The 26,879-nt window shown below is 42.9% G+C and overlaps 1 protein-coding gene across 2 annotated transcripts in view; it reads right to left on the reverse strand.

Moving 5' to 3' along the window:
- cdh8 (cadherin 8) overlaps positions 1–26,879 on the reverse strand; it is a 96,468-nt gene that overhangs the window by 36,082 nt on the left and 33,507 nt on the right. For both annotated transcript variants that reach the window (XM_054609317.1, XM_054609308.1), the window contains exon 2: positions 24,426–24,720. In XM_054609317.1, coding sequence (XP_054465292.1) covers positions 24,426–24,720 — 295 coding nt within the window. The remainder of the gene's footprint in view (positions 1–24,425; positions 24,721–26,879) is intronic.

A 26,879-nucleotide genomic window follows, 5' to 3' on the forward strand; every position in this document is an offset into this window, starting at 1 on the left:
GTGAAATACTTCTGTAAAATACATTCAATCTATAAGAACTTCAAAACAAACTCATGGGAATACATTTTTTTATCCCATGGGTTAACCAATTCAGTACAAGGGCCTTTCACAAAAAACCCTGCAATCAAAGATGTTTCTCAGATCCGGGCAGTTTTCTACCTATTTATGACGTCAGCTACACAAGTCAGTTATTGATTAATAGTCACTGCCGCCGTCTGTGGTCTTGTAACAGCAAAACAAAGCAAAAGCCACCTTTGCACTCTAACTGGAGTAGCAGTTTCTCTGTTGCAACCCAATTATTTCACAGTGAGCGAGCCTCAAGTGGTCCTCTGAGACAGAGGTGTTCCAGTAATTCATAGTCTTATGATGACCTATACTGTTGTGTTGCTGAAGCTTACCTTGTAAATTCCATTCTACTTGTTACACCCCATGCCTTTTGCAGCGTCAAGATCACAGCAGATCAATGCGCTCTCTTTCTTCCCCGTGAAGAAAAAAAAAACAGCATGTTATAACTTGATGTCAGCTGCTGATAGACTTGGAATTTTCTCTCTATGAATCTACTCACTCTCGATTTACTTTAAAAGCTATGTCTCAGTATGAGTTTATCAAGGTCTGCCATCTACAGATATCAAACAAACTGCCATTCTGTGGGAGTTTCCACAAACGTATTAGATAAGTCAATAAAATATCAAATTAATTGGTTTACAGAATGTGAGGACACGTCACAATCGCATCCCAAAGATGTGTACAATAATCCAAATCGGTGTGCTCATGCAAAAGCAAATTATATCCCGTGTGCCATAGCTGTTTGCCAATTGTCAAATGAAATAAATTGAGAGACAGCTAAAGAAATTGCTCCTCCTTTTTTTTTTTGTCCAGAGGTACACAGCCTTATCTGCCTTAAAGTTAAATTACTACTACTACAGAGGGAGAAGGCGGCCATCTACACACTGCTAATTATGAAAATTACCTTCGTACTTCTCAAAGGTGTTTGACTATTGCAAACAGGCTTCATAACTTCAGTTACACTGCGTATTGAAGGGGGGGGCAGAGGGTAAGGAAAAAAAAAAAAATCTTCATAAAAACAGTGGAACCGGTGAAGCATGAAATAGCTCCCTCTTTCTTTCCCTCCCACAGGGGTAAATGCTCCTCACCAGCCCCGATAATAAAAAAAAAAAAAAAATGAGGGATTAGGAAAGCCAGTGTTTTGGTCCTGTTTCAAATCAGTGCAGATTAGCTCGTCCTTCCCCTTGATAATGCTCAGAAATTTCAGGGACACTGCAGAAATGGATGCAGCTGTAGGGCCAGGCAACGGGCACAGAAACTCGATTGTAGGAGGAGTATTGTCTCTGGCTTTTATTTGAAGCCTGTAGCGTTGTAGCGATTACAAAAATAGCAACACAACACATCTAAACTTCCAGGGATGACAAAAAAAAATATATATATATATATATGAATGTCTGCTAAACCCCCCCTCCAAAAAAAGGTGCAGGCAGAAATTAGGTTTTCTAAAAAAAAAAAGAAAAACGGTTGAAAATGTTCACTCAGAATGCGACCGATGTCCTGTACGCTCCACTGCTCTCGCATCATTCCCTTTTTTTCGCTACCTGAAAAAGTGTTACTTACACACCCTTCTTGGTCAAACCTGTTAGTGGAAATAGTTGCACACATGCTACTTCCTGTCTAAATGGATTTGTCTCACTTTTCCCCCCCCACGCCGTCGAGCGAATGCTGGACACTGAGAGATTACATGTGAATGTTCCCGGGGAAAGCAAATCTCCCTCTGTTGGTTTGGGCAGTGGCCCGCGGAGTGACACGCATTAACCATGTATCAAAAACATGGCCTGAAGTTACGCTTGTTCTCCCACACTAAGTGTAATCTCATTAATCACGTCCGGAAATTCCCAGGATTCAATGCCACACCATTAGTTCAAACACACATCATTTTCAAAGGATGTCATTACCGTATTCGAGGCATTCACATGAAATTTACAGCCGTTGTTGTTCTGTTTCTAAAGGGGCCCCGGAACAAAGACATTTGGGGTGTGTGTGTGTGTGTGTGTGTGTGTGTGTGTGTGGGGGGGGGTGTCTGGCCTCCTGTTTTATCAGTAGGTAGAAATTATAGGACACACATTTCCTATTTACTATGTGCACTGTATCTGTGATAGGAAATCAATAGGAATCTTCCTTGAACCAGAGAGGGGATAAATTGGGGGATGCAGCGCGTTGTGACACACAATGGCTGTGGAAGGACGTTGCAGCTTATTCCAGTTACACATCATCCCACAGCACCGCTTCATCTGTATAGCCTGCTTATTTCCTTCAGAAGTATCGCACTCCTAATCAAAAGATGTAGCTGTGAGCCATCACGGGGGTTCTCATTTTCTGGCACTTACTGTACTCTGTAGGGCTGCAGGACAAGGAAATGCATTTGGAAATGAAACACTGCACTTCATCTACAGCTTTAGCCACACATTTGAATGAGCACGATTAAAGCTTCGTTTGTACTATATAGCCTCCACAGATTGAACGTGAGCTATGTGCACGCAAAAAGAGCTCGACGGGCTGTTCGGTGCGTTATTCTCCAAAACGAGAGGGAATGCAAACACGATAGACTGAAGAAGCAAGAAGTCAATGAGTTTTACAGCCAAAAAGCCGTAAACCGCTCTCCTCAACGGAAGAAATGCGATTAACTGTAAACTCAACAAATATCTATTGGCATATTTTATCTCCTTTATGCACGCCCTGTATACAAATTGATTCTGCGTCATTTTCTGTTAAAACTAAAGATGCTCATTTGCCCCAGCTACTTTAAAAGGATGAAAGGAAAATTGAGGAATAATTATTTTTCTTTTTTTCTCTTTTTCTTTATTCTGGCAATTTAATAGCATTGTTTTGTACTTTTGTTTTTGTGTTGTGTTGTGTAGCAAAAAGGGACTGCAATCTGCATTTCATTGTACAATGACAATAAAATAACTTTTTTGTAACCTTTTTGTAAACTTTTGTATAATGGGCTTCTGTACAAATTAAAGTTTTTTTAAGCAGGTCAAAATATTTTTGGGATGGAAAAAAACAATAATATTTCTGATCATCAAACAATTACGTTGAGCTGAACGGGCCGACTACAAATTATTAACGACAATACGGAGCCTCCGAGACAGCAAACTTTATAAATCCTTTCAACATTAACAGAGGCAGCACATACCAGATCTACTTTTACTCTTTTATCTTACAAAATAAAAGCCTTAGACATAACATTTTTCATTGGCAAGTATTTCGCATTCTTCATGTGAAAGCCTAAAGTGTAATTGAAAAAGTACTGTGAAAAAACCCCAAATAATATCTGCAAAGATATGGTTCACTTTGTGAGATATTCTGCAAAGTGCTAGACACTCCATTGCACTAATCTATTACAAAGTCTTCATCATAATGTTTACATACACAGAGGCTGTATTTTCCAGGTGATCTAACATGAGCTGCTTTTCCACCCCATCGCCTAGATTTCCCCCTCAGCATGCTTAGCACAACTCAGCAAACCACACCACAGGGAAGCACCTTCAGCTCAAGTACCATCATACCTATAATCACTCAAAAGAATGTGTCATTACAGTTAATTTACTATCGCTGGAATGCTAGGCTTCTCCTCGCTACCCCTCCGCCCAACGAGCATGGCAGCCGTGTAACATCTCAGCTTGCCGCTCAGCTTGGACCGGCTCAGAAGCGTGAAGGGTAGAAGACAGGGGGCATTCATATGTATGCGGGCACTGAGCCATAGAGGAGGGATATCACTGAGGCATGGGGAGAGCTGTGGGCTGCGTGGGGCTAACAGTGCCCTGCTGTGAGCCCTACCCGGGTAAAACAATACTGTTTATGTCTGACTGGCTTTACGCTGCGGGAGATGACAGACAGGGAGAAACACAGGGTGAAACGGAGAGAGGGGCAGTGGCGTGCATGACAGCACAGAATTCCTGGCAGTTTATTGGTAATATATAAGGTATGAAGCAAAGCAAATATTAGATATTAAAACATGTTTCTTTAGTCAACACATTCTCACTCCCGACTCATCAAATACCGCCACACGGTCAGTGGCCCCTGGGATCAGAGAGGCCAGAGAACGCTTTGAGTACCCCCTCTATTGTTAGAATGAAGGGGCAGGGACAACTTGTCAATATATACTCGTTACCTGCGTAGATTCCTTTCAAAATAAACTATCCTCATCACAGGAAGTTTGATTTCGGCAACAGAATCTTTTAGGTTAAGTAAAAGAGCGATGGTGACGTTAGGTTGATAGACTTACGGTTCAAGTCACAATGACTCACTAGCATAGACTGTATATAAGAAGTGGATGTAGTTACTGTGATGTCACCCATTGGTTTGTGGACTGCTGTTATGAAGCCTGGAATTTGGCGTTTTGGCTATAGCCATCTTGGCTTTTTTTGCAACCTTTATGGTCTATTTGACTCTAAATGGACCATAATTTACTAAATGAACATCATTCTGTATTGAAGAAGACTTGAAACTAGACATTGAGACCATAAACTCATGTTTACAATGTTTACTGAGGGAATAAATTAAGAGAAAAGTAGAGTCATTTTCTCATAGAATTCTATACAATTAGACTTCTTTCTGCAACCGGAGGAGTCGCCCCCTGCTGGTCAGTAGAAATAATGCAAATTTAAGGCACTTCCACATTGGCTTCACTTGTCAGTGAGTGACAAAGAATTCTCATGACTCACATGACTAACTGTTAATTGATGAATTGCCAACTGATTGTGCTCCCAATTCTTGATGATTCATTTCAGGTGTGTGTGTCATGTGACTGCCTATATAAGCTGATGCACCTGCACAAAATAAATTGAGTGTGTGTTTTCTCAGAACTTGAATGCAGTTGTGTTATTTGTCCTCCCAAGTTGATAGAACGTTTCGTAGGTATATCTAGCAGTCAAGCTCTGTTTAACACTAACGATTCTCAAGAACTTTCGTCACTAACGAAAAACAAACAAACAAAGTTTACTCTTATTTTATGCACGGCACACTAACAGCGGTTTCTTGGCCGATGTTCTGTGTTGGTTTGACCCATCATTATACAAGATGATCGAATAAATTGTTTATTTGCCTTTAAAGAGAACTATTTCTCATCAACCGTTCGCTGGCTAAACGTCACAGCTCAACAAAAGGAGAGAGTCCATTGGTGAGCCGATAATAGCGGGACAGAGTGGACATGTTTTAGACGGCAGTTAAAACTTCGCTTTAGTGCTCACGAAGTAATCATTGTTACAAAAGCAACAAAACGGCCAATCTTAGCCAGCTATTTTGCTGCAGAGTTTCCACTGAAGTGTTGCTCTGGCGCTCATTGACAGCGTTAAGTAGCACTGGGAACTGGCCCACAGGCAGTTTTTTTCCATTTGTTTAGCCGTAACACAGCAGAATTGTGGTGTGCTGAGAGAAGTTGAGGCCAGCTCAAAACACGCCCGTCACGCAGCAACAAGTCTACAGCGTCAGTTTGCAGCCACATGCCACTGTCCTCCATTAAAAACAACTTGTAGCCTGTTGCTTTGTCGTTCACAGTGTGAACACAGTACAGGAATACAGGCAGCAAACCAGGAGCATGCTTCATTCTTTTTTTCTCAGAAGACCCATCAAAGACACGCACCGAGAAATAGAAGCTGATGAAACAGACGCCAGACAGGAAGTGACCTCGTGTCTTTATGTTAACATTGTCTGCTTTGCTTGATTACCCAGAAGGCTTTGTCAACATATCGTTCAGAGCTTGTTACTCTGTGGTCACAGAAGTCACTACATGTAGGTTTAAAGAGAAAACACACACCATCTATCAATAAGTATGTATGTGTTAACATGACAGACATTTTGAATAATCTTCCAAGCTTTGTTTGAACAGTGTTTCATCCTGATTACAAAAATTGACTGATTCTTTTTTTTTAACCCATTTGTTCACAAAAGGTCAAGTAACAGTCCTAGGTACTGTACCATTGCCATGACAATGGACAAACTAGGAATACCTGGATACAAAACAACACAAAAAAATCCAGAGTCCAACGTGAGGTTAATGATGCAGCGTTACTGCTATTGAACAATTATCTTTTCCATGTATACTCTGACTTGGTTTTCTAAATGTTCTGTGTATTCCACACAATTCTGTGAAGCTGTCTTGGCCCTGAACCCAACATTTCAAAAATCTGCTTCGCGTAAGCTGTCTGAAAAGCAGAAAGACTGCTGAGCCTCTAACTGGCATTAGAATGTTGAAAAAAAAATGAAAAGAACTCACAGTCAATTACATTTTCTTCCCCCCGCTTGCTTCCAGCAATAATTTGATTACCATGAATCAAAAAAACGAATTTCTTTGACTGCGAAGTGATTAAATATGAAAAAAGCCATTTATTATTTCAGAAATCTCGAACCTGTATGCAAGTTAGGCAATTGTTTGACAGCGCCGTGTAATAAATGGTGTTAACTGCGTCACAGAGTCAGTCCGTCTGTCGGTCAGTAAATATCTCTCTGCTCCCCTCACAGACGCACATTGCAGACTAATGTAATGAACCCAAGCATAGTGAAAATGTAATAATGCATCCCACGGCAATGACTGTTTAAATGAGTCCAGCCTTCACTTAGTGACTGCTCCCCCCACCCCCCACCCCCCAACCCCAGCCACCCTGCCCAGCTTTTATAGGTCAGAATTACGGCGTGCCAAAACCCCCCTTTTTTTCTAAAATGGCTGGCGTGCCGAGCTGGTCCGTCCCCCCCGATAGCGCCATGGCGGTGACAGGAAAGTGATTATGTATTGATCAGGATCACATAGACACCGGTGTTGCTCTCTCTCCTGTCTGTGGGCAGAGAGGATACTAGCTCATGATCAGACAGAGGGACTGACAGGCCATCTCTCCAGGCCGTGCCGCCAGCACTATTTTTGGACGGTGCCAACCTATTCGAATGGAATGCTTGTGCACGGACGACGCAAGAATTAAGAGGCGATTAGCTCCGCGAGGCAGAGTATCGTCAAATACAAAAGTGTGCGGCGCCTCGCTGTAGTGCGGCGGGCCAAAGCTCTCGACAACACAGAAACGGTTGTAACGAGGTGGAGAAAACAAGCGTTTCAAGGCATCCTTTCATCCATCCATCCATCCCTGTCCGTCTATTCTCTCTCAGAGGAGGAGATGACATACTTGGAGCACGGCCAGTTGAATTTTTCTACAGTAGTCAGAGCCAATTTTTTTGGATTTCCTGCACCACAGACGGACATTTACGGCAACACTGCAGATGGGCATTGAGGGAAACCCTTAAATAAATAAACACGCTCCCAAACAACTGGCACTTCCTTCTGCATTTTCCAACGCAGCCTCAAACCCCGACCCCACTCCTCATTTGTCACCATTTTACACCAACACTCCCATGATCTACAGCCTGACTAAAAGTGGCCGCTCTCCACTGCCACGATGTTTTATATCTATATCCGAAAGACGTAAGTTTTCGGAATACGGGGGAGGCACAGTAAATAATTGCAAGGCAGGGAAAAACATGGCCTCTCTCCGCCCATTAGTCTTCATAACGGGACTAATGCATACTCATGCTAAAGTGCATGTTTCAGCAGCTAAGGAACCAGGGCAAATGAATGAGAGAACACCCTGCGGATGCTGAAAATATCAGGATATATGTGCCTCTATCAGGCCGAAACACACTTTTCAAAATTAGACTCGACCAAAAACAACTAGGGCCAGATAGGAAGGCTTACACCGGGAACAAAAAAAACAAACATATCTTGAAGATAAGATATGGTTGTCAGCATTCAAGACGCTGGTCCCAAGAGCCGGTGATGGATAAGGGATGCTGAGCTTTTGAAGAGTAAGGGGATCATCACACTTAAGCACTTACATTGTCATTGTTGTATACAATTACTAGTCTTTTATAAGACAGAGAGGGAGCCGTCACAGAGGAGCTGGGGAAGGTGTGTCATTGTCTATGCATGTGTGTGTGTGTGTGTGTGTGTGTGTGTGTGTGTGTGTACAAGACATGAAGTAGTCGGCTACCGAGTCTTCAGCCTTGACAAGGCGTTTACGGCAGCGGCAGGAACAAAATAATTAAGAGGGTCCTTTGTTCCCCACCGATGGCCATGACATACGCACGCCATTTGAAAAGGTTGTGTCATTGATTCACTTTAATTAGTTCATGGGAAATGTGTGTGCAACACGCAGATAGAGTTCGGCACTGTAAGTGGAGGACGGAAAATTGGCCACTTCACATGTTTAATTGCTCCCAAGGCATTTACAATGGCGCGGTAATAACAAAGAATAAGGCAAAGTATATTTCCTAATGAACAACTTTATCACGGGTAAATGAACAAAATGTTGCTTAATTTGAGAACTCTGCCACGGGGGCCAGAGTGTTTAATGTGAATTATGCTTCCTCAATGGAAAAAAAAAAAAAAAAAAAAACAAGTTTCAGCATAATGCAAAAACCGTGGCGGGAATTTAACTTGCGGTTAATATTTTTTTTGTGCCGCACCACATCAGCACCAGCCCCTGAGAGTGGTAAACCAGAGATCAAAGTTATTACTTAAAACCAGAAATGAATTACTTATGTATACACTGTTGCCAAAATGCCCCTAACGAGGCGTGTAGCCCAACACCGTTCCAGCCGAACTGCTCGGTGGCCAACAGTGTACAACTCCCAGTGTGTGTGTGTGTGTGTGTGTGTGTGCTTGTGTATTTCTGTGTGACCCGAGAGCAACCGATGACCCAACTAGACTGAAGTAATAAAATAACACTCATGCTTATATACAAAGAGGGAATCGGGAGAGATATCCACGTCCTGCCTGCTTGAACTAGCTGCTGGAGTGTTCTTGTTTAACTACAAGCTGTGTAGCTTGCCGCTGCTCGATCAAGATTCTCAGAGCAAGTTAGCAGCAAATGTCATCAGTATCAAATCCCCCAGCAAAACCATTAGGCCACATCAGTAGGGAGGAAAAGAACAAGAGACGTCTCGGTGAACTTCACTTGACAGACAGCACTGTGCAGACAGGGAAGAGGCCTTTTTTTTCGATCCATGATGAGGGGAGAGCCAGTGATACCTAATTATAGGAAATCGACAAAGAGGTATTTCTTGCTACAATGAGGAAGTTCAAGTAATTTTCAGTTGTTGTTGCCGGCTTGTGATTCATTTTGAAGAACCTGACTACATATTAGCTCAATGGGCTTCTTTCTTTTTGTGTGTGTGTGTGTGTGTGTTGTATTTGTCATGTGTACCTTCACGCAAGCGAAGACAGCTTTTTTTTCTAGAACGATATTGATTTTTCTGAGCTCTCGTTCTGCGAATAGAGGCATCAACCCGTCATGTTGTGCAGATCAGACATATTCAAACACCAGAGTACTCATAGGATTATAAAACACAACATCCCAGGACTGCTGGGGGAATTTAATCAAATTTGGCACAAACGTCTTTAACTTGGTGGTTAAAGGTCACGATCGTCTTGACCTCCCGTGAACCATTTTTAATCCATAACTGGTACTTATTATAGGACAGGTTAAAGATCAAATTGTGACTAACTAAAAATATCTATGAGGAAAAAATGATGAAGTGATGAGATTTCGAACAGACATGGATGTAAACTGCAACGTGATTGGTTGCTTGAGGCGTACACCCTGGAGGAGGTGGTTCTAGTTGAACACATAGTTTTGATGTGAAAAATGAAGAGGCGAGTATTTCTTTTTATTGTTTATGTGTAATTTTCCAGGTGTGTAAAGGCCTTCAGTATGAGTGAACATTATGTATGAAAGAAGTGATGTCAAGTGCCAATCAGAATTCAGAAATATTTGGTGGGTTCTTTGTCATCAAATCTATTTTTATTCTTTTTCAAAACTAACTTTAATTGTTGCTCATTTAGACTAGAATATTTATAGCTATATTGTGATAACCCCTGGGGTCATCTGGAGGTTGGACTGGTTACTAATCTACTGATTGATTGGCTGATTGATCCGGAACACCTGGGCCCAGTGTTCCCAGTGTTCCCAGTGTTCCCAGTGTACTTAAACCACAAATGCAGCTTTGTCACTGGCTCTCCACTCTACTGTGACTTTGCTCTCCCATTCTAACTATTAAACCCCAGAGTTTAGTTACTTAAATTAAAACTTTCATTTGTTTTAACATGGTCTGATTTGTTAAATAAAACTTTTATTGGTTAACACTTGATATTGATGTGTCTCACTTTTATAATGGCTCCTTGAGCCCGGTTGTAACACTATTGAGAAAAAGTTGAACATCATGAAGGCCTAGGAGGTCATTTCAGATTTAAGTAACATGGCTTAAACTTGTGTGTAAAAAATGTGACTAAAATCAAAAGTAAGGTGTGTTAAAGGGGCTAAATAACACAGGTCCATTTTAATATACACAAATGCATTACAACTTGTCGCAAAATGAAAGAACCTTGCTGAAAAAGAACTCAATAAGGATCCAAAGTCCCTTCTTAATGTATTGCCAGAGTGTAATACTCAGGTGCGTTTTTTAAGCCATCTGAAAGGCGCTGGCTCCAACATTCACATTCTCTCAGAGTGTGCTATTTTCATATTCTGGGGGCAGCAGCAGGAGCGCTGAGGATGACGTTGCATTAAAAACAAAGGAGAGGGGGGGGGAGAGTTGTCATCCCTCTCTCAGCAACGACTCCCCCAAGCTGCTGCAGTGCAACTTGTGTTCTGTCTATTACATATTGTCTATTCTTACATCCTGCAGAGGTGAAATAATAATAATAAATTAAAAAAAAAAACACACAGCGGTGGCACACAGTCTGCAGCCCATATAACCCCAACAATTGGCCCATCTCAAAGCTACGCGTGACAGAGGTCCTCCACCTCCAACGCAACTGCATTAAGCCGCTGAACTCCTCTGAATCCAGCCGTACTGTGGGTTGAGAGCGCCGAGCACCTTCTAAGTAATACACTCTGTCATCTGACAGCCGTCCTGGAGCCACAAAGGGGTTAAAGCGTTTTTCCCCAGAGGAATGCTGAAACGCACCACGTCTACGTGACCGGCGACTTAATGTCTTCGTCAGCCGGTGAGAGCGGGTGCTACGCTGCCGTCTGACAAGCAATCCATCACAGGGAACACACAGACAGAGAGCTGCATGCCGCCACATAAAGTGTCCGCGAGACAGACATGCTAAAAATACACGCCAACGGCACGCAGGTGCATCAGACACACTTGCACTTGTTAACATGCTGACAGTCATCAAACACAGGGAGACAGACGGACGGCACAAACACACTCCAAAATACTCTGCCCCCGAAAAACTCTCAAAGTGGGTGGCAGACGGACAACACAAAATAAGGGGGGGGGGGGTGGAATGTGGATTTACACCCCTAGTAATCCCAAGGTTTGTTTACACTCCCAGAAGTGAAGTGAAATTTTAAAGGGCTATCTCTGTAGCGTGCTGGAGAGCAGATTCACCCAATTACACAGCAGCCCCCAGTGTGACATAGTAAACCTGCTGTAAGATTGACTGTGTGTGTGTGTGTGTGTGTGTGTGTGTGTGTGTGTGTGTGTGTGTGTGTGTGTGTGTGTGTGTGTGTGTGTGTGTGTGACACCAGACTGTGACCGTGGTAAAACCACAAACTGACTAAATCCATACTGCAGCGTTGAGAGCAATGCAGCTGCCAATGCTCCAACACACACTAGCAGCCAGAGCAGAGGAAGGCTGTGTGACGCCACAATTCAGCCGGACGCATGAAAAAAGAAACAGCAAGCAGGCCTGAATTTGGTATGGCTGTGCTGTGTGTAAAATATGATTAAAAAGAAAAACACTGAACATTTAAAGTAGCACATTGACAAGAAGTGGGGGAAAAAAAGAAAATTACAAGCAGGATTCCTACATTTTGATGGTAAAATAAAGCACGACGTGGCAGACAAGTCTTTTTTCTTTCATACTCTACTTTCCCTTCATTGTATCAGACAGCTGAGGCGTGGCAGTGACTGTGTCGGAGCCAGACGAGGGCTTTAGTTAATGGGGACAGACATGAAGAGGGGGGGCCTCGCCCGTACTGAAGATTTGATCCTTTCGTCTTATCGGCTTCTTTTTTTCAAATGACCTTGCTGCACGGACTTTTATGCTTCTTTCCTTTTATTCTCCGCCGGTGATTGGATGGGCCTCTCCAGTCTCGTCTCAAATCTCTGCCACCTTGATGAATGTGTTCCACCCCCATTTATGTTGCTTTGACCAATCTCTCCCCACCCCCCCTTCACTACCAGCCACAGTATGGATCTTGGCTGTAGCACAAGTTTGAAGAGGTACCCACACACATGATCACATGCCAAAAAAAGAAAAACTGCTAATAAAGATAGTTTGGTTCTCTTTATGTAATTGTGTTTTTGCAGTTGAATTAGGTCTACACTGTCCTTTTGTGGGAGCGAAATGCAGTTTTAAAGAGTGTAATTATGTCTTTGAATGGGATGCAATTGCTGCTTTTAATTTTAGGAACTGAGTGCTGGGTGCCTGCAGGGTCCAAAAAGCTATGGTTGGTACCTCAGACAATTAATAATGCATACATGGAGGGGATGAGAGTACAGGGGATCCTGTTCTCGCAGTTCAACACTGTAAAATCACCTGAAGCATGAAAAGGGAGCACAGCCTCCATCTCACACACACACACACACACACACACACACACACATTCATGTTGACTTTTGGCTGCAAAGCCACAAAGTAAAAGCTTTGACGCACCGCACAACACAAGATGCAGCAGGAGGGGGACGCGGAGCAGCAAAGAGGGATGAATGCAGAGCAGGGAAAGAGCACTAAAAAAAAAAAAAAAAAAAAAAAGTCCCTACAACACAACATTAAATATCCACAAGCCTACTTCTTCAATAATGAATGCGGTGAGCCCCGGCTGTGTGCGGGAGAACGCGTGTGAGAAAAGCGTCCCGGCTTTTTAACAGATATGAGTAAGCATTTGCCAAGTCAGAGGTGCGAACTAAAGATCCTCCTCATTTTGCCTGTTCCAGAGACGACGCAGGGAGGAGACACCGCCCACTCGCCCGTGTGACTTCATACACTCCCTCCTCACTGGTGACTGATTTATAACACAGCTGAAAAGGACACCGTACAAACACCGGACACAGGGAAGTAAGTTCACCTTCGCAATCCTTACAGAATGGGACTTTTGTGTCAAATAAAAATAAAAAATCTATTTACTAAATGTGTTTGGTATCAGTGAACAGAAAAATACATCAGTGACGAAATAAAAAAACATTGTAAACACAGTCAGATGTATAGCAGAAAGAAAATGCTGTGAATGATCCCAGCTCCCAGTGTGTCATCTGTAGAATTGGGGGGGTAAATGATGTGCTACTGATGTGCTGGGGAACAGAAGTTCAAGGTCAGATGATGTGTATCAGCGCCGTATATATACCACATCTGTTATGGTGATATTTTTCGTGTTTAGAAGCTGTGAAACCAAAGTGTAGAAGAACCCTGAACAACAACTCCTTGTTGTTCCTGCTCTGTTTCTATTTACATTCACAGTCACACCCACTCTTGCCTCGGATGCAGCATCAGAGGGGCTCTGAATAGAGTACAGTAAGAGCTGTGTTCAGTGCACACAAAAGGATGCGCTTCTTTTGGCCTCAGCTGGTTCGCTATAGGGGTGAAAAATGAAAGCGACTCTAATCACTAACCCTGGAACCCTGTTAAGGTCAGATTTAACCCGTTTTCACATGGGATGGCAGTAGAAATACCCTAGATGTTATTCTTTTAGCTTGAAATTTGAGGAGTTTTCCTAAATTGACACAACATGCACAAAGTTGAGAATGTATTAAATTGTTTTACTTTTATACAGGTGCGACAAATGTTTGTATGTTGAGACTTTTCCCGAAAGAGGTCATGAGAAATGAGGAAAAGAGGTCATGGAGTGAAATTGGTTGAATGTAAGTAGATGTTGAGTTAAAGATTAAAAGTAACATTAGTAGTTTTGATGATTTATTTAATGATAAAGCAGTGAGGACAGTGAATATTATGAATATGAACAGTGGTATACATTGAATTGCTATCCAATATCTGTAGGGCTGAAGATACATTTTAGGGGGACAATTTAACATTACGTTAAGTGAATTTTTTTATTAATTATGAGAAGTAGAAAACAGCTATTGTATAGATCACTCAGGCTCTGTGGGAGATTTGTCAAGCAGAAGAGAAATAAGCTTGGGGACTACATTTTTATAAACAGAAGGGTTAACAGAAGATAATCTGTTGGATTATGGGAGTTGTACTCAGGGTTGAGAGTGTTTTTGTCCAAGTATTACAACATGAAATTAACTTAACTTGATTACTTGCCGTACTTTTGGATTACCTAAATACCAAAAATGCAAATAAAAATAAAAAAAAAGGAGAAGAAAAGGAATATGCTGAGTGTCACCATTATTCTGCATGTAAAGCAGGAAAAGAGAAAATCATCAGAGTGCTGTGCAAAGTTCTACCTTCCAGCTGTGAAAACGCTGCCATCATACAAGGTTTCATCCAATCATTTGGCACATTAGTCTTACCGGATTTTAACTGGGAGCAGCAGTACTCATTTAAATGAAATAAAAGGATTCTACGTGTCCTTTTTTTTTTTACGTTTGCTGGACCAGAAATATAAAGCGGTGCGCTCGTTTCATGCAAACCGTCTTTTCAAGCTGGGATGCTTCTCGGCAAGAATACTAATCTTGATGAGCTGGAGAGTTCGAACCATCCCGCTTTATGATAACTTGCTCCTACTGTGATGTTGTTCCCTTTGTCTGCTTTAAAATCGAAATAGCTGCAATATTTCCACAAAGTGTAAGCATTTTTCTTTTTTTTTTTACTAATGTAAGATGCCCCTGTGTGAGACTGGTGTCCTGAAGTGTTGTAATGAAGTGTGCCGTTCCATGTCTTCAATTACTCCCCAAGCCTGATTGTAGAATCCTGTGTTTTTTTTTTTTGTTTGGAGCTAACTAAATTAGGGACCAAAAATTGCAATATCTCCACTGAATTGATTTTCATCATTCTTTCTTCCTTTCTTTCGTTTTCTTTATATCTTTCTTTGCAAGTCCCCAACCTCATGGAGTTCCAATGCTACAATTTAAAATGAAAGGTTCTCGTCATTATTTTCTATATTGTGCACAAGCTGTCTCTGTTACTTCCTAGCATCAGTTGCTGATCAGGAGCTAACAGAAAACAACAGAGGCTTTGTTGAATACAGTTTTTTTTTTTTTTTTTTATCCAATCATCAATTACTAATTTTGTCAATAAATTGTCAGAAAATAGTAAAAATGCCCATTGCAATTTCCTTAAAACACAATGTGACGTCTTTAAAAATGTGTTTTCGTCTGTTGGTTGGAAAAAAACAAACAAATTAAAGCATCTTACAAATGAGAAGCAGGAACTGGGAAAAGAAAAAGGACTTAAATAGCTGCTATTCATTTTATGTCGATCAAGTAATCAACCAAGTTTCAGCTTCCGTCACCAAAATGCTACCAGAGCACAAATCCATCCTACATCTGCGAGGCTGCTCACATTTTGACATTCTTGGCCATTAGAAGCAAAGACTGCATTTAAGAGGTGGACGTAGTCATCGTGATGTCACCCATTGGTTTGTGGACTGCCGAATTTGAAGCCCAGAGTTCTGCGATTTCGCCGTTGTTTTTTTTACCGATGCACAGAAGTCAATCATAGTTAGCCCTAAAGCATACGCCTCTTTATGGTCTGTTTGACTCTAAAATGGATCATCATTTAATAAATGAACATTATGCTGTATTGAAGAAGGCTTTAAATTAGACTTTATTTTGCAACCGGAGGAGTCGCCCCCTACTGGTCAGTAGAGAGAGAACAAGTTACCCGCTCGATTAGAAGGCATCGCCGTGTCTTCCCATGACTGAACCAGGATCAGTCCCTCTGCTGCCCTGCGGTACTGTGAAGGGAGGATGCTATGTCCTTGTTTTCACTCTTAGATTGATTAACTGACCTTGATACAATGATCAGCAGCGTGTGACAGTATGACAGCGAAAAATGAATCTTCCATACATTCTGAAGCGACAAAGAACTTTCATTACAAACACTTTAATTAAACCGGACAGTGACCTGGGACGTGACAGGTTCGGGTTTTTTTTAAAGAAAAATACTGTATGTCTTTTGAGGTTGTTAATTCTAACATTGCATCCCTATGAATATTTCAAAGAAAATACATTCAGACAATGAATTTAATTCCTAACCTTTGCTTCCCTCATGTTCCATATTGTTCCACTGTTGACCCTGTTGCATGAAATCCATTTATAATCACATCCACTCAGGGCGACAGCACAGATGGTGGCATTTATGTCGGCCCCGGCTCCTCGCATCCTTCGCCTCATCATTACGAAGAAAAGCAGGCACATCGCAGCTTGAACACACGCTCTGACACACGCTCCCTCATTTACCTTCCCTTTCATGGACTTTGTTTGTTATTTACATTCTACTTTTGCCTCCTACTTCATCTGCACGGCTTAAAAAAAAAAAAGAGGCGACTTTGTTTGAGAAACGACACTGTTGTTAAGGAGAAAGCTGCTTTTTGTCCTTAGTCTAATTGAGTCTTTTGCTATTCATCGGGGCAAGGCGACCGGGGCCAGCCAGGGAGGCAATCTCATGCAGATCGCATTGAAGGGCTTCATTACCTAGAAGCCAGCTACTTTGTGGTTCCCCCCCACAAGAGAGGCAGAAGTACAGAGAGGGAGACAAAAAAAAAATGTGCATGAAAAAGAAAGAGAGTCCGTCTCTGCGGGCCTGTGAGGTGGGGGCCAGGGTCAAATTATACCTGCACAACAGAGTCTTTAAGTCTCCACGGCCTTCTGATAACACAGGAGAGGTATTTGTGCTTATGTGCAAGTGTGATTTGCGCGTGTGCACAAGACACGCAGGCGCCGTTTGTGTGTGTGCCCGCACGCCCTAGAAAGAATATAACGCCCCAGGAGGCTTTAAAGGGCTTATATTACTGCATCTGGACCGGTGACTGATGATGTAACATATATAATTCAGATGTACATTGGATAATAAATCACATTTGATGAATTAGTAATACACATTTATATGTGATATTGAGCAGCGGTGACTTTGCGCGCATACGCTTTGTTGTGTCGCTGTTGTTGTTTTTTTTACCCCTGAAGAATGTATTGTGTTAGCTATGTTATGGCTAAGTGTGAAACAAAGGGATGCTGAATTAGCAATGCTGCTCGGTGTAGCCGCCATGAGGAAGAATGGATGTGCACAGCGAATACAAAAGAAGAAGTCACAGGGTTATTGACAGGCGACATAAGCAGATGTGAATGAAAAAACAAGCCTACAAAGAAACCCCACTTGACATGCACGTACACGCTGATGCACAAGTGCAGATGCTGTTGCCAAACGAGGTGAGACAGATAGGAGTAGCAGGTTATTTACAGAGAAACACCAGCATGTCAGTTTAATCCTCTCTGCCTCCGAGGCCTGCCCTATCCCCATTTAGCACGTCCACAGAAAAAGGGCAGGCTGGCACACACGCCGGCCTGGCAGACAGAGGGGCCTGGGAGAGAGTGGCAGCCTTGGCCAGGGTTCGCCGCTCTGACCCCCTCTCACCCGAGCTCAGCCCTGTGAGCCGCCCACCACCACTGCCACCGCCGCAGCCCCCCCGGACTGCCGCGTCCCTGCCCAGCCCCAGAGCCCGCTCATCAGATGTGCCCCGGGCCCAGCACTGGCCCAGCTCTTGCCCAGCTGCCCACTATGTTAAAGGGCCAGGGGCCCCCTGCCACTCAGCCCATCTGCCAAGCTGCAGAGCGGAGTCTAGGATCAGAGAGGAGAGAGACACAAACACCAGACACCCGCGCTCTTAACTCTCTGCTCAAAGCAGCAACAGAGAAATGCCAGATAAAAGATGCACTATAAATGTGCTTCTTTTCACTTATATGGGTTGCTGTGACCCTGAAATACTGCTCGGGTTTATTCAAGTTAAACTGCATTTAACATGTTCAGACTTAGACTTTCCAGGACGAGATTCGTTTGAGATTTACTGCGAGATCAGCATAGCACAATACTATTTTTAGTTGTATTAAGGAAGGGGATTTTTTTATAAAACATCTGGCCCTAGTGGAGCGTGAAATGCTCTGAAAATAGCTCAGCTTTCCCTGTATTGATCTGAAAAAAATATGTGAACAGCAAACAAATCTGTTGTAGAATAAGAGATAGATAGATAGATAGATAGATAGATAGATAGATAGATAGATAGATAGATAGATAGATAGATAGATAGATAGAGAGGATAGATAGATAGATAGATAGATAGATAGATAGATAGATAGATAGATGGATGGATGGATGGATGGATGGATGGATGGATGGATGGATGGATGGATGGATAGATAGATAGATAGATAGATAGATAGATAGATAGATAGATAGATAGATAGATAGATAGATAGATAGATAGATAGATAGATAGATAGATAGATAGATAGATAGATAGATAGATAGATAGATGGATGGATGGATGGATGGATGGATGGATGGATGGATAGATAGATAGAAGCACACATAGAGACACGTCCTTTGATGCGACATACAGCAGTATTTAACGTTATCCTTCATGCAGGATTATGTATCAGTGTTATCACTTCCAAAACCGCGTGGGTATTAAATCATCTGCGATCACAGTCGGCTCTTCCGCTGTACGTTGGGAGCGCGAGACGATCAGCTCCGATAAAAGTCTGCATCATGCTCATTTCCCTTGATCAAGTCCGCTCATTTATCGTCCAAATCTGGGATGACAAGCCTTTACTTATTTTCCCAGCTGCCGGCGGTGATGAGAGCGTAATCAGAAACATCATTAAGGCCCCTACATAGTCGGCTGTGCCTGTTAGTCCTGTTACACGCCGCACCCGTAATAACTCTGAAAATGCAAATCAACCCCAGGTAATCTATTAATGTCACTTCAATTTTATGTCTGCGCTCCAATTTAGCAGATCTTGACACATTTGGCGGGGATCCGTGCTTCCGTGCAGGTACCTCATTTTGCCGGGGTTTCGGGGAGCAGAGGCCCCGCGCGAAAAAGAGGAGACGGGCCATCTGTCCGCGCGTCCGCTCATTAATGGCCTTGATAATGAAGCACATTCGCAGCCTAACACTCCCGGGGGCCCCTCTCGCACGAGTTCCAACCGGGCGAAAACAACTTTCGGCAAGTTTGTTTGGCAGTGTAGCAATTATTGTCAATCGCAACCCCCACCCCCACACCCCCAACACCCCCACCCCCTTAGCGCATTGGAGGACGGTTCCAGCGACCTCCTCCTAATTACCTGAAGCGTCACTTCAAGCAGACTTTGTAATTTCCAACTACATCACAACCCCCTTGTTAGCTGCAGAAGGGTAGCAGAGCCCTGTAATTCCAGCATATGGTCGACAGACATAGGGGGGGGGGATTCGTCAGCTTGTTCTGGCCTTAAAGTCGAAGACCCCCATTAACAGGAAAACTGGGTCTACTAATCCTGTGAGATCCGTGCAATCCGCGCGAATGAATTAGAATTGTAATCACGGGCCGGGCTTTCACAAACAAGCTACAAACTCACTTTTAATTGAAGTCGCAGTGAGGCATAATTATCTAACGATTACGTATGAAACTGAGAATATAGGAGGGATATGGAGAGGTAGGGTAAATATTAATTTGATTTGATTTTTTTATCTTTCAATTAAAAAAGAAAAGACCACATAATTTACTTGCCTGATGAGTAGAAAGACAGGAAATTAAACAAGCCAGGGATTTGTAAAGCACATAAAACAAAATCAATGAGATAATCCACAAAAAAAGTGGTTAAAGCTGCGCTAATTAATATCTTTATGTGAACAATGGATCAAATGAGTATGTGTAGAGTGTGTGTGGAAAGGGTTGCAATAGTGATGAACCTACAGAGATCCAACTCTGCAGGTCCTCTCAATAATACAGAACAGTCTCCTAAGATATACATTGATATCCTATTAATTAGAGGCAGCAAATATATTTTTACTAATATAATTAGGAGATACCAACTAAACCCTTATGAGACTTTTATGGTTATGTTTCGGCACTTTGCCGAGGTAAGGGAGAGATTGTGGTCACAAAATGTCTGCAGTGACTTGATGCAAGAGACACAATGTGTTTATTAGCATTTAACTGAAACCACAATCTTCTCCCAACCTTAACCAAAGAGCTTTTCATTTTTTTTACCTAACCCTACCCACACATTCTCTGTGGAATGAATAGTGATAAGAACATAATTGGGACACAAATTAGTTGCGTTATTTCTAGGAGATGGGGTTGCACTACAGTACAGGGCCTTTACTACAGTGGACGTGAACTAAACACAACTGGAGAGAACACAAGCAAAGAGACGAAACACAAGCAAATTAAGACATCTCCACATTTGTATGACACATACGTAGCATTGAGAAAGGAATGCTCTGAATAATTAAACACAACAAGGTAAGTATACAAAAATCTCTGGAGATGTTACAGCAGATCAAAGTGCAAGTGTAGTGCTAGTGCATAGTGAATAACTTTAATGTTAAAATAACATAGTTAGCTTATTTTTTTAATGATATTGGAAGTGTATTCATCAGGGATGGGTATCAGTAAACAGTACCTTCAGGGTATTGACTGAAATAACCCAGTACCAAGTAGTATCAAAGCTCCTCCTGTAGAACAATACCTGTTATTGCTATTGATCCTTTAAGCGCCCACATCTAGAAAAAGAAAAATATTGTATTTGTCTATGTGTATTGTTTGGCTGGCAACGTTCTTGAATTTTATGCAACGTGTGATTGGCTCTGTGAACAAGGAGATATGTCTCTTGCAGCTAATGTTGCTAAAAGCGTTAAAAATGGTAAGAGCGCTGCGAACCAAAGGTTTGGCGTTATGCTTCCGCTTCAACAAGGTCCCGCCACCGTGGGTCGAGGGACAGCGTTAGCATCGGGTACGTCCGAATGAGCGCTGTAGCGGTTAGCTAGGTGTTCATGCACGAACAGACGATGATGGGTATCAAATGAAGTACTCTATTAGACTTGTGTCTGTCTTTGCTTTTGTTGTCTCTCTTTGCACCGGACTTCTTTGTGCCATTTATGTTTTGTAACGTTACAGTGAGTGGAGCTCTCCAGGCCACTGCACTTTATCTTCTCTTTATCTGTTTTCTAGCCCACAACTTGTTCAACAAAAATGACATGGCCTACAACAGCAGCTGCTAGATAGCGGACATAGTGGAGCATTTAGCAGCAGAATAACTTATTTTTGTTTGATGAAAAGAAGCATTCAAAAAAAGATCTAAAAGAGGAGTGAAAGTTGGACTTCTATTAGTCAACCTAACTGCTAGAAGTCCAAATGTTATAAAAAAAAGGTTTTCAGTTTGTTCGACTGCCCCCGTGAAAGTGCTCTGAAAGAATCAATGAATGCAGCTTTAAAATCATGGCTGTTTTCCCCTGTTACTAAAAAGTTGACATTTTGGAAATGCATTGCTTTCCTCCTTGTCAAACAGCACCACAAAGTAAGAGCCTGCCAAGCACATCGGTCACAGAATCTCTACTGACTCAAATCAAACTGGATTGTGACTGGCCATCTCTCCCCCAGCACAAACACCAACACTCTGCTATTCCGCCTCCTCTCGCTGTTGCGCTGCATTGGAGAGACAATCCGCCAAACAATTAGAACGGTAGTCACCTCTATTCTCAGCCATTCAGGAAAATGAAAGTCAGAGAAAAGTCACGGAAAGCCACACGTCTTATCCGACTAGCCCTTTTAAAGGAAGAACAAAAGGTCTTTCTCCTTCATTTCCCATTAACCTCTATGCTCCTCCGCACACAGGAAACACGCCGACCTCGGCGGCCCATGTCACATATCTCATCCGGCTGCTGGGACCGCTTCCTATGGGGGATGGTGACATTAAATGAGGGCTGGGGTTCTATCTTGCTGTGGTCCTTGGCAGATAAAAAGTGGGTGTTGATATTTGTCCCCGGTCTCACTGATATGCCGAGGACGCACTCCTGATAAGCCAAGAGCTGGGAAGACATTGATGAAGTCTGGAGTGGAACTGACAAGCCCTGTAAGTGGATAACATCGTCACCAGAACCAGCCCGTTATGGTCTGGATTAGATTCCTAGATATTTCGACGCAGGTGGCTTCTCGCGAGGCAGAAGTGCATCAGCACACTCAGCAAAACTCGAGACCAGACGGAATGTGTTGCATCTCTTAGCGCGTGCAATAATTACATGGTAATGCTTCCCAGTTTCACACGGTGGTGGTGGTGGAGGGGGATTGGGGGGGGATCGCTCATACGCAGCAGATATCCCCAACATCGGTTTATTTTCTACTCCCTTTTCCTGTGGACTTTGTTATTTATCCACTCCACAGCACACTTCCAGTAATCCACTGGGGCCTGCACAAATCCTCATCTCAACGCGATAAGAGATGAAACACCACTGTAAAGAAAAAAAAACCGGTTTATTTATGAATATGAAGGCGAGAGAGACGAACAACCTTTTGTTTGTCCGTCCGGAGCGCCACGTTCTTCCCATAATGCCGCGGCACATGAAAACTTAACTAGAGGGAAAACTTGTCGCAGGAAAGAAAAAAAGCTTTTTCGAGCGAACGAACTGAGCTCTTTTCGCAAATGTTTAATTAATCAGTAGTGACAAAAGGGAACAACAATCAACAAAGAGATGCCGATTTCCATTTCTTATGCATTATTCCCGCCGGCGGATCGCAGAGTGCTGTCAACCACCACTTCCCTCTCTAACCCGTCACCGTGGCTGTCCCTGAGCTGCACCGGCAAAACCCTTGGAGAGCTACAAGAGTCGAGATCCAAAACAATGAGCATCGGGGATCAAGGAACAGAGTTCAGACAACAACGGTTCACTGTTATTCTGTGTTTACACAGATTCTTTTGCACTATGTTTTGTACCTTTTTGCAGCAGCAGTGGCGGCAGCAACAACAGCGGCTAATAAAAGCCACGATCACGTGGAGCTGAGAGCTGAGAGCTAAATCGCGGTCGCCCAAAAGCACCGACGTAAAGGCTGCAAACCCACAGATGGGATCTACTAAAGAGATTCCCCTACATACCTAGCACCATCTGCCCCAGCGTGTTATGTCAGCTTTGTGACAGGTAACAAGTGGACGCTGGATGAGGAAAAAAAAGCACAATAACAAGCGCAAACCCGCACAACAACAGACCTCGGCACCCCTGTGCTGAACTCCTCCAATGTCAAAAACAGGCATAAAGACACACTCTGATCTGCTTCCTGCTACTGATGGAAACAAGACTCCTGCTGCTCTGGGGTCAGCGGCGAGTCTCCCCTGAAGAACAAGAAAAAACACTGTGTACTGATCCGCTTACAAGCTTCTGCCAATCCTAGATGAGCTATACATCTGAATTATGTGATCATCATGCAGTGGTCATTTAAATGCACGGATAGAATAAGAATGTGAATATATGAATATATTAGCATACAACGAAATGGAAAGTGTTTGCTGCGGGTGTTGTGCCAGTTTGTCGGGGACTGAGGGGAGGTAGCTCGTGGCAATTAGCATCAGTCAGTGTTGACAAGCTAAGAGAGGGTGTAAATGCAAAGCCTTTATGCTTTTATTTTGCTTCTTCCACTTCATCTGTGATTATACTAAAACGCTTGAATCCTGAATTAAAAAAGTATCCGCGTGCAGAGACTTTTCTACGGTGAGGTTTGTTAAGCCTCGCTGCTTTACTGTGCTAAGAAAGTGGGGGGGGAAAAGCCTTTGATACAAAATAAAGTGCTCCACTGCAGTGCTTTCTGCTCCCAGTTCATTTTTTCTTTACATATTACATTCTGAACTTTCTAAGCTTTCCATAAATATTTGATCACACTGATCACCATGCTATACCACAAAACTGACTGCCGCAGGAAAATGTTGAAGAATGCAATACACATTCCAAGTTTTCCCAAATGCACCACATAGTATAGAGTGGCCCTTGACCTATGCAAAGTGAGAATAGCTTTTCTTTTTTGATGCCTGCCATAAATGCAAGAGCTGTGTCTACATATGTTGATGTATCCATGGCAAATCTGAAATGTGCTTTTTCAGCTTCTGTAGGAGTTTGTATACATATATTATCTTTGCATTTCGCTGGTCGGACTTGTTTGTGAGTGGGCTGTTTTGTACAGGATATAACACAATAGCATTGGGCGGCCTAGCACTGAGCTATGGGTGACTAGTGATTTATCATATTTTCATTTGCCAAGATACTCATAGCAAGCGGGCATGTAAATAGGCATACTCATTTCCCTCTTGTTCCCGTCCACTCATTATTTTTTATGCAACAGCCCATTAGAGATCAGCCGTGTTGGAAATCTCACACAGTGATTAGGCTGCTGTGTGCGGTGCACACCAGAACAGAAGCTAGTCTATTGTTGACTCACCAACAGCAGACATTTCTGGAACAGAGGCTCGGTAAGGGCCCTCGTTGAACTGCGGCGGATTGTCGTTAATGTCCTGGACTTTGATGATGAACTCGGACGGCGGCTCCAGGGGCTCGTCCGTGTCGGCGTTGACGACCTGGGCCGTCAGCGTGTACTCAGCCTTCTCCTCGCGGTCCAGCCTCTTCATGGCGTGGATGTCGCCCGTCAGCTCGTTGATGGCGAAGATGGTGCCGGCGCCCTCGCCCGCCAGGACGTACTTGATGTTCTTGCCGCCCACATCTAAGTCTGTGTGTAGCTGCAATTAAGAGGAAAAAGAAAAGTTAAAAGGTGGAGCAGAGCCCCGACTTTTGGTCCCCCCCGTGTAAACAGAGTTTGGAGGGGGGCTTAATGAACGTGAGTTGATGTGCTCAGCAGATTCTAGACGTTCTCAGCATGTAAATGCAGATAAGTGTACAGAATGGCTGTAATGTGTTGTTTTTTTTCTGCCCCGCTTTTGCGGCAACTTGTGCAGCAGGGATACTAAACGCGGCTCAACATAGCCTACACTTTGCTAAATGAGGCCCGCTGGGGGCAATGACTTTATAAGTAGCACGGGAAATGGACCTTAGCCTACATTGTTCCTCATTATACATCGCAAATACATCATACAAACACACATTGTAGGGGGATATTGCTCCCTGCAGTCTGAAATCCACAGAACGAAGAAGCGAGAAGTGCTTTGAATGTGCATTTCACAACGCGGCAAGGGCAGAAAAGTATCAGAATCCATAAAAGATTAAAGAGGGAAGCTCTGCACACGGTGATTCATGCTCACCAATAGCTAGCCCCAAAGTTACTGGACAATGCTGCCTGTTCCTCATTACTTTTGTAATTACAGTTTCATTAGTTCACCAAAGCTGCATTACGTGCTAGGCTGAGTGGTTGGCTCCCAATCGCTGCATGGGCTGAGTATAACTAATGAGTCTGACAATGCTACATAAGGCGGTTAAAACATCTGTGGATGGAAGAAAAGGCGGAAAAAAATGATTGTAGGTTAAAGAAGGTGAATCTGAAGAGCAGCGGATACAATGGTGTCGGACGAAAGAGGTCAGAGAAAAAAGATAAACCCCATGTGGGGCTTTGACGTGAGAGAAGCAGGGAATTTTGCTTTAATGCACATGAACAGAAAGAACACTTCTTTTAGCGTAAGTCACCTTTCAAATAAGCCTCTTGATCCCCAAGGTGAGTGACTTTCAGGGGGGAGGAGAGAGGCAGCGGGCAGACCTTTTTTTTTTTTTTTTTTTTTTACAAATCCAGCAATGTTTCAGTGTTATTGGGACACGGCTGGCAGCCTTCTTCTTTTCAGTTTGTAGTTTTTCGTTAATATGCATGCTTCTCAAAAAACACACAGTAGCCGCTGCGCACACACACACACACACAACTGAGCACACACACACACACAACTGAGCACACAGGCACGCATCGAAACATCTGTATTCAGCAGCTTTAATTTCATTTCCTGCCACAGCGTTTCAACAGAGGATCCTGTGGGAGCGTGGTTAGGGTGCACAATAGCGAGGTAAAAAACTGCCGGGGAAAATCCCGACCTCTAAACCCCCCCCCCCCCCCCCCTCCGTCTCCTCCACCACCCCCGCAATGTTTTTATAAGCCGGCTTTTATGCATATACTGTCTCGGAGGTGTTGTTTGCAGACACTGACAAAGCACATTCACTTAAATTGTCACACCTTGCACTTTTGTTTTCCTAATTGTGCCATCATTTCACATGAATGATGTAGCTCATTAACACAAATGCTTCGCAACATCCTGCACACTGAGAAACTGTTTAAATGAGCTCAAATTAATGATGGTCTGTCATTGGGTTTTTTTCCTATCCTATGTCTGACTTCTTGCAGCATATATGGCTGCACTTTTCCCTCACAGGGCAGCAAATTGACTATTTTAGAATGCATATTGTTCTTGGTTGCGTCATATATCCTGAATATTTTTAGCGACCCATTAACAGTTAATTGCTTGTATCATTGACACTTTAGACGCCATTTCTTCACTTGACATTAATGCTGTGATGGCACTCGTATACCAACATTTGCACAATCATTTTTGAAAATATAGTATAAGTTCAACCAGGTAAAGTTTGAACGACTCCACTTCCATGGCAACTGTGCAAACTCCGTCTGCTGATGTTGACCGTGGGACATACACGACCTTGACATTGTTTTATCATCTGCGGTTTTCTAACTCAAGAGTCCGTCTACACTAAACTATTGAGCGTGCACTTTTTGATATGAAATGGAATTGAGGTTTGAATTGTTAGTTTGGTGATTATTTGGCATCATGTTTGTGATATCATCTTTAACATGTGTTGGCCATGGAGATGTATGCATCTGAAGGGGTGGCTTTGTTGCAGAAAAATAATCTAAATAAAAGCCCATGTTTTTACCACGGTTGAAATTCTT

The sequence above is a fragment of the Anoplopoma fimbria genome, chromosome 2 (assembly GCF_027596085.1).
Source record: "Anoplopoma fimbria isolate UVic2021 breed Golden Eagle Sablefish chromosome 2, Afim_UVic_2022, whole genome shotgun sequence".
NCBI lineage: Eukaryota > Metazoa > Chordata > Actinopteri > Perciformes > Anoplopomatidae > Anoplopoma > Anoplopoma fimbria.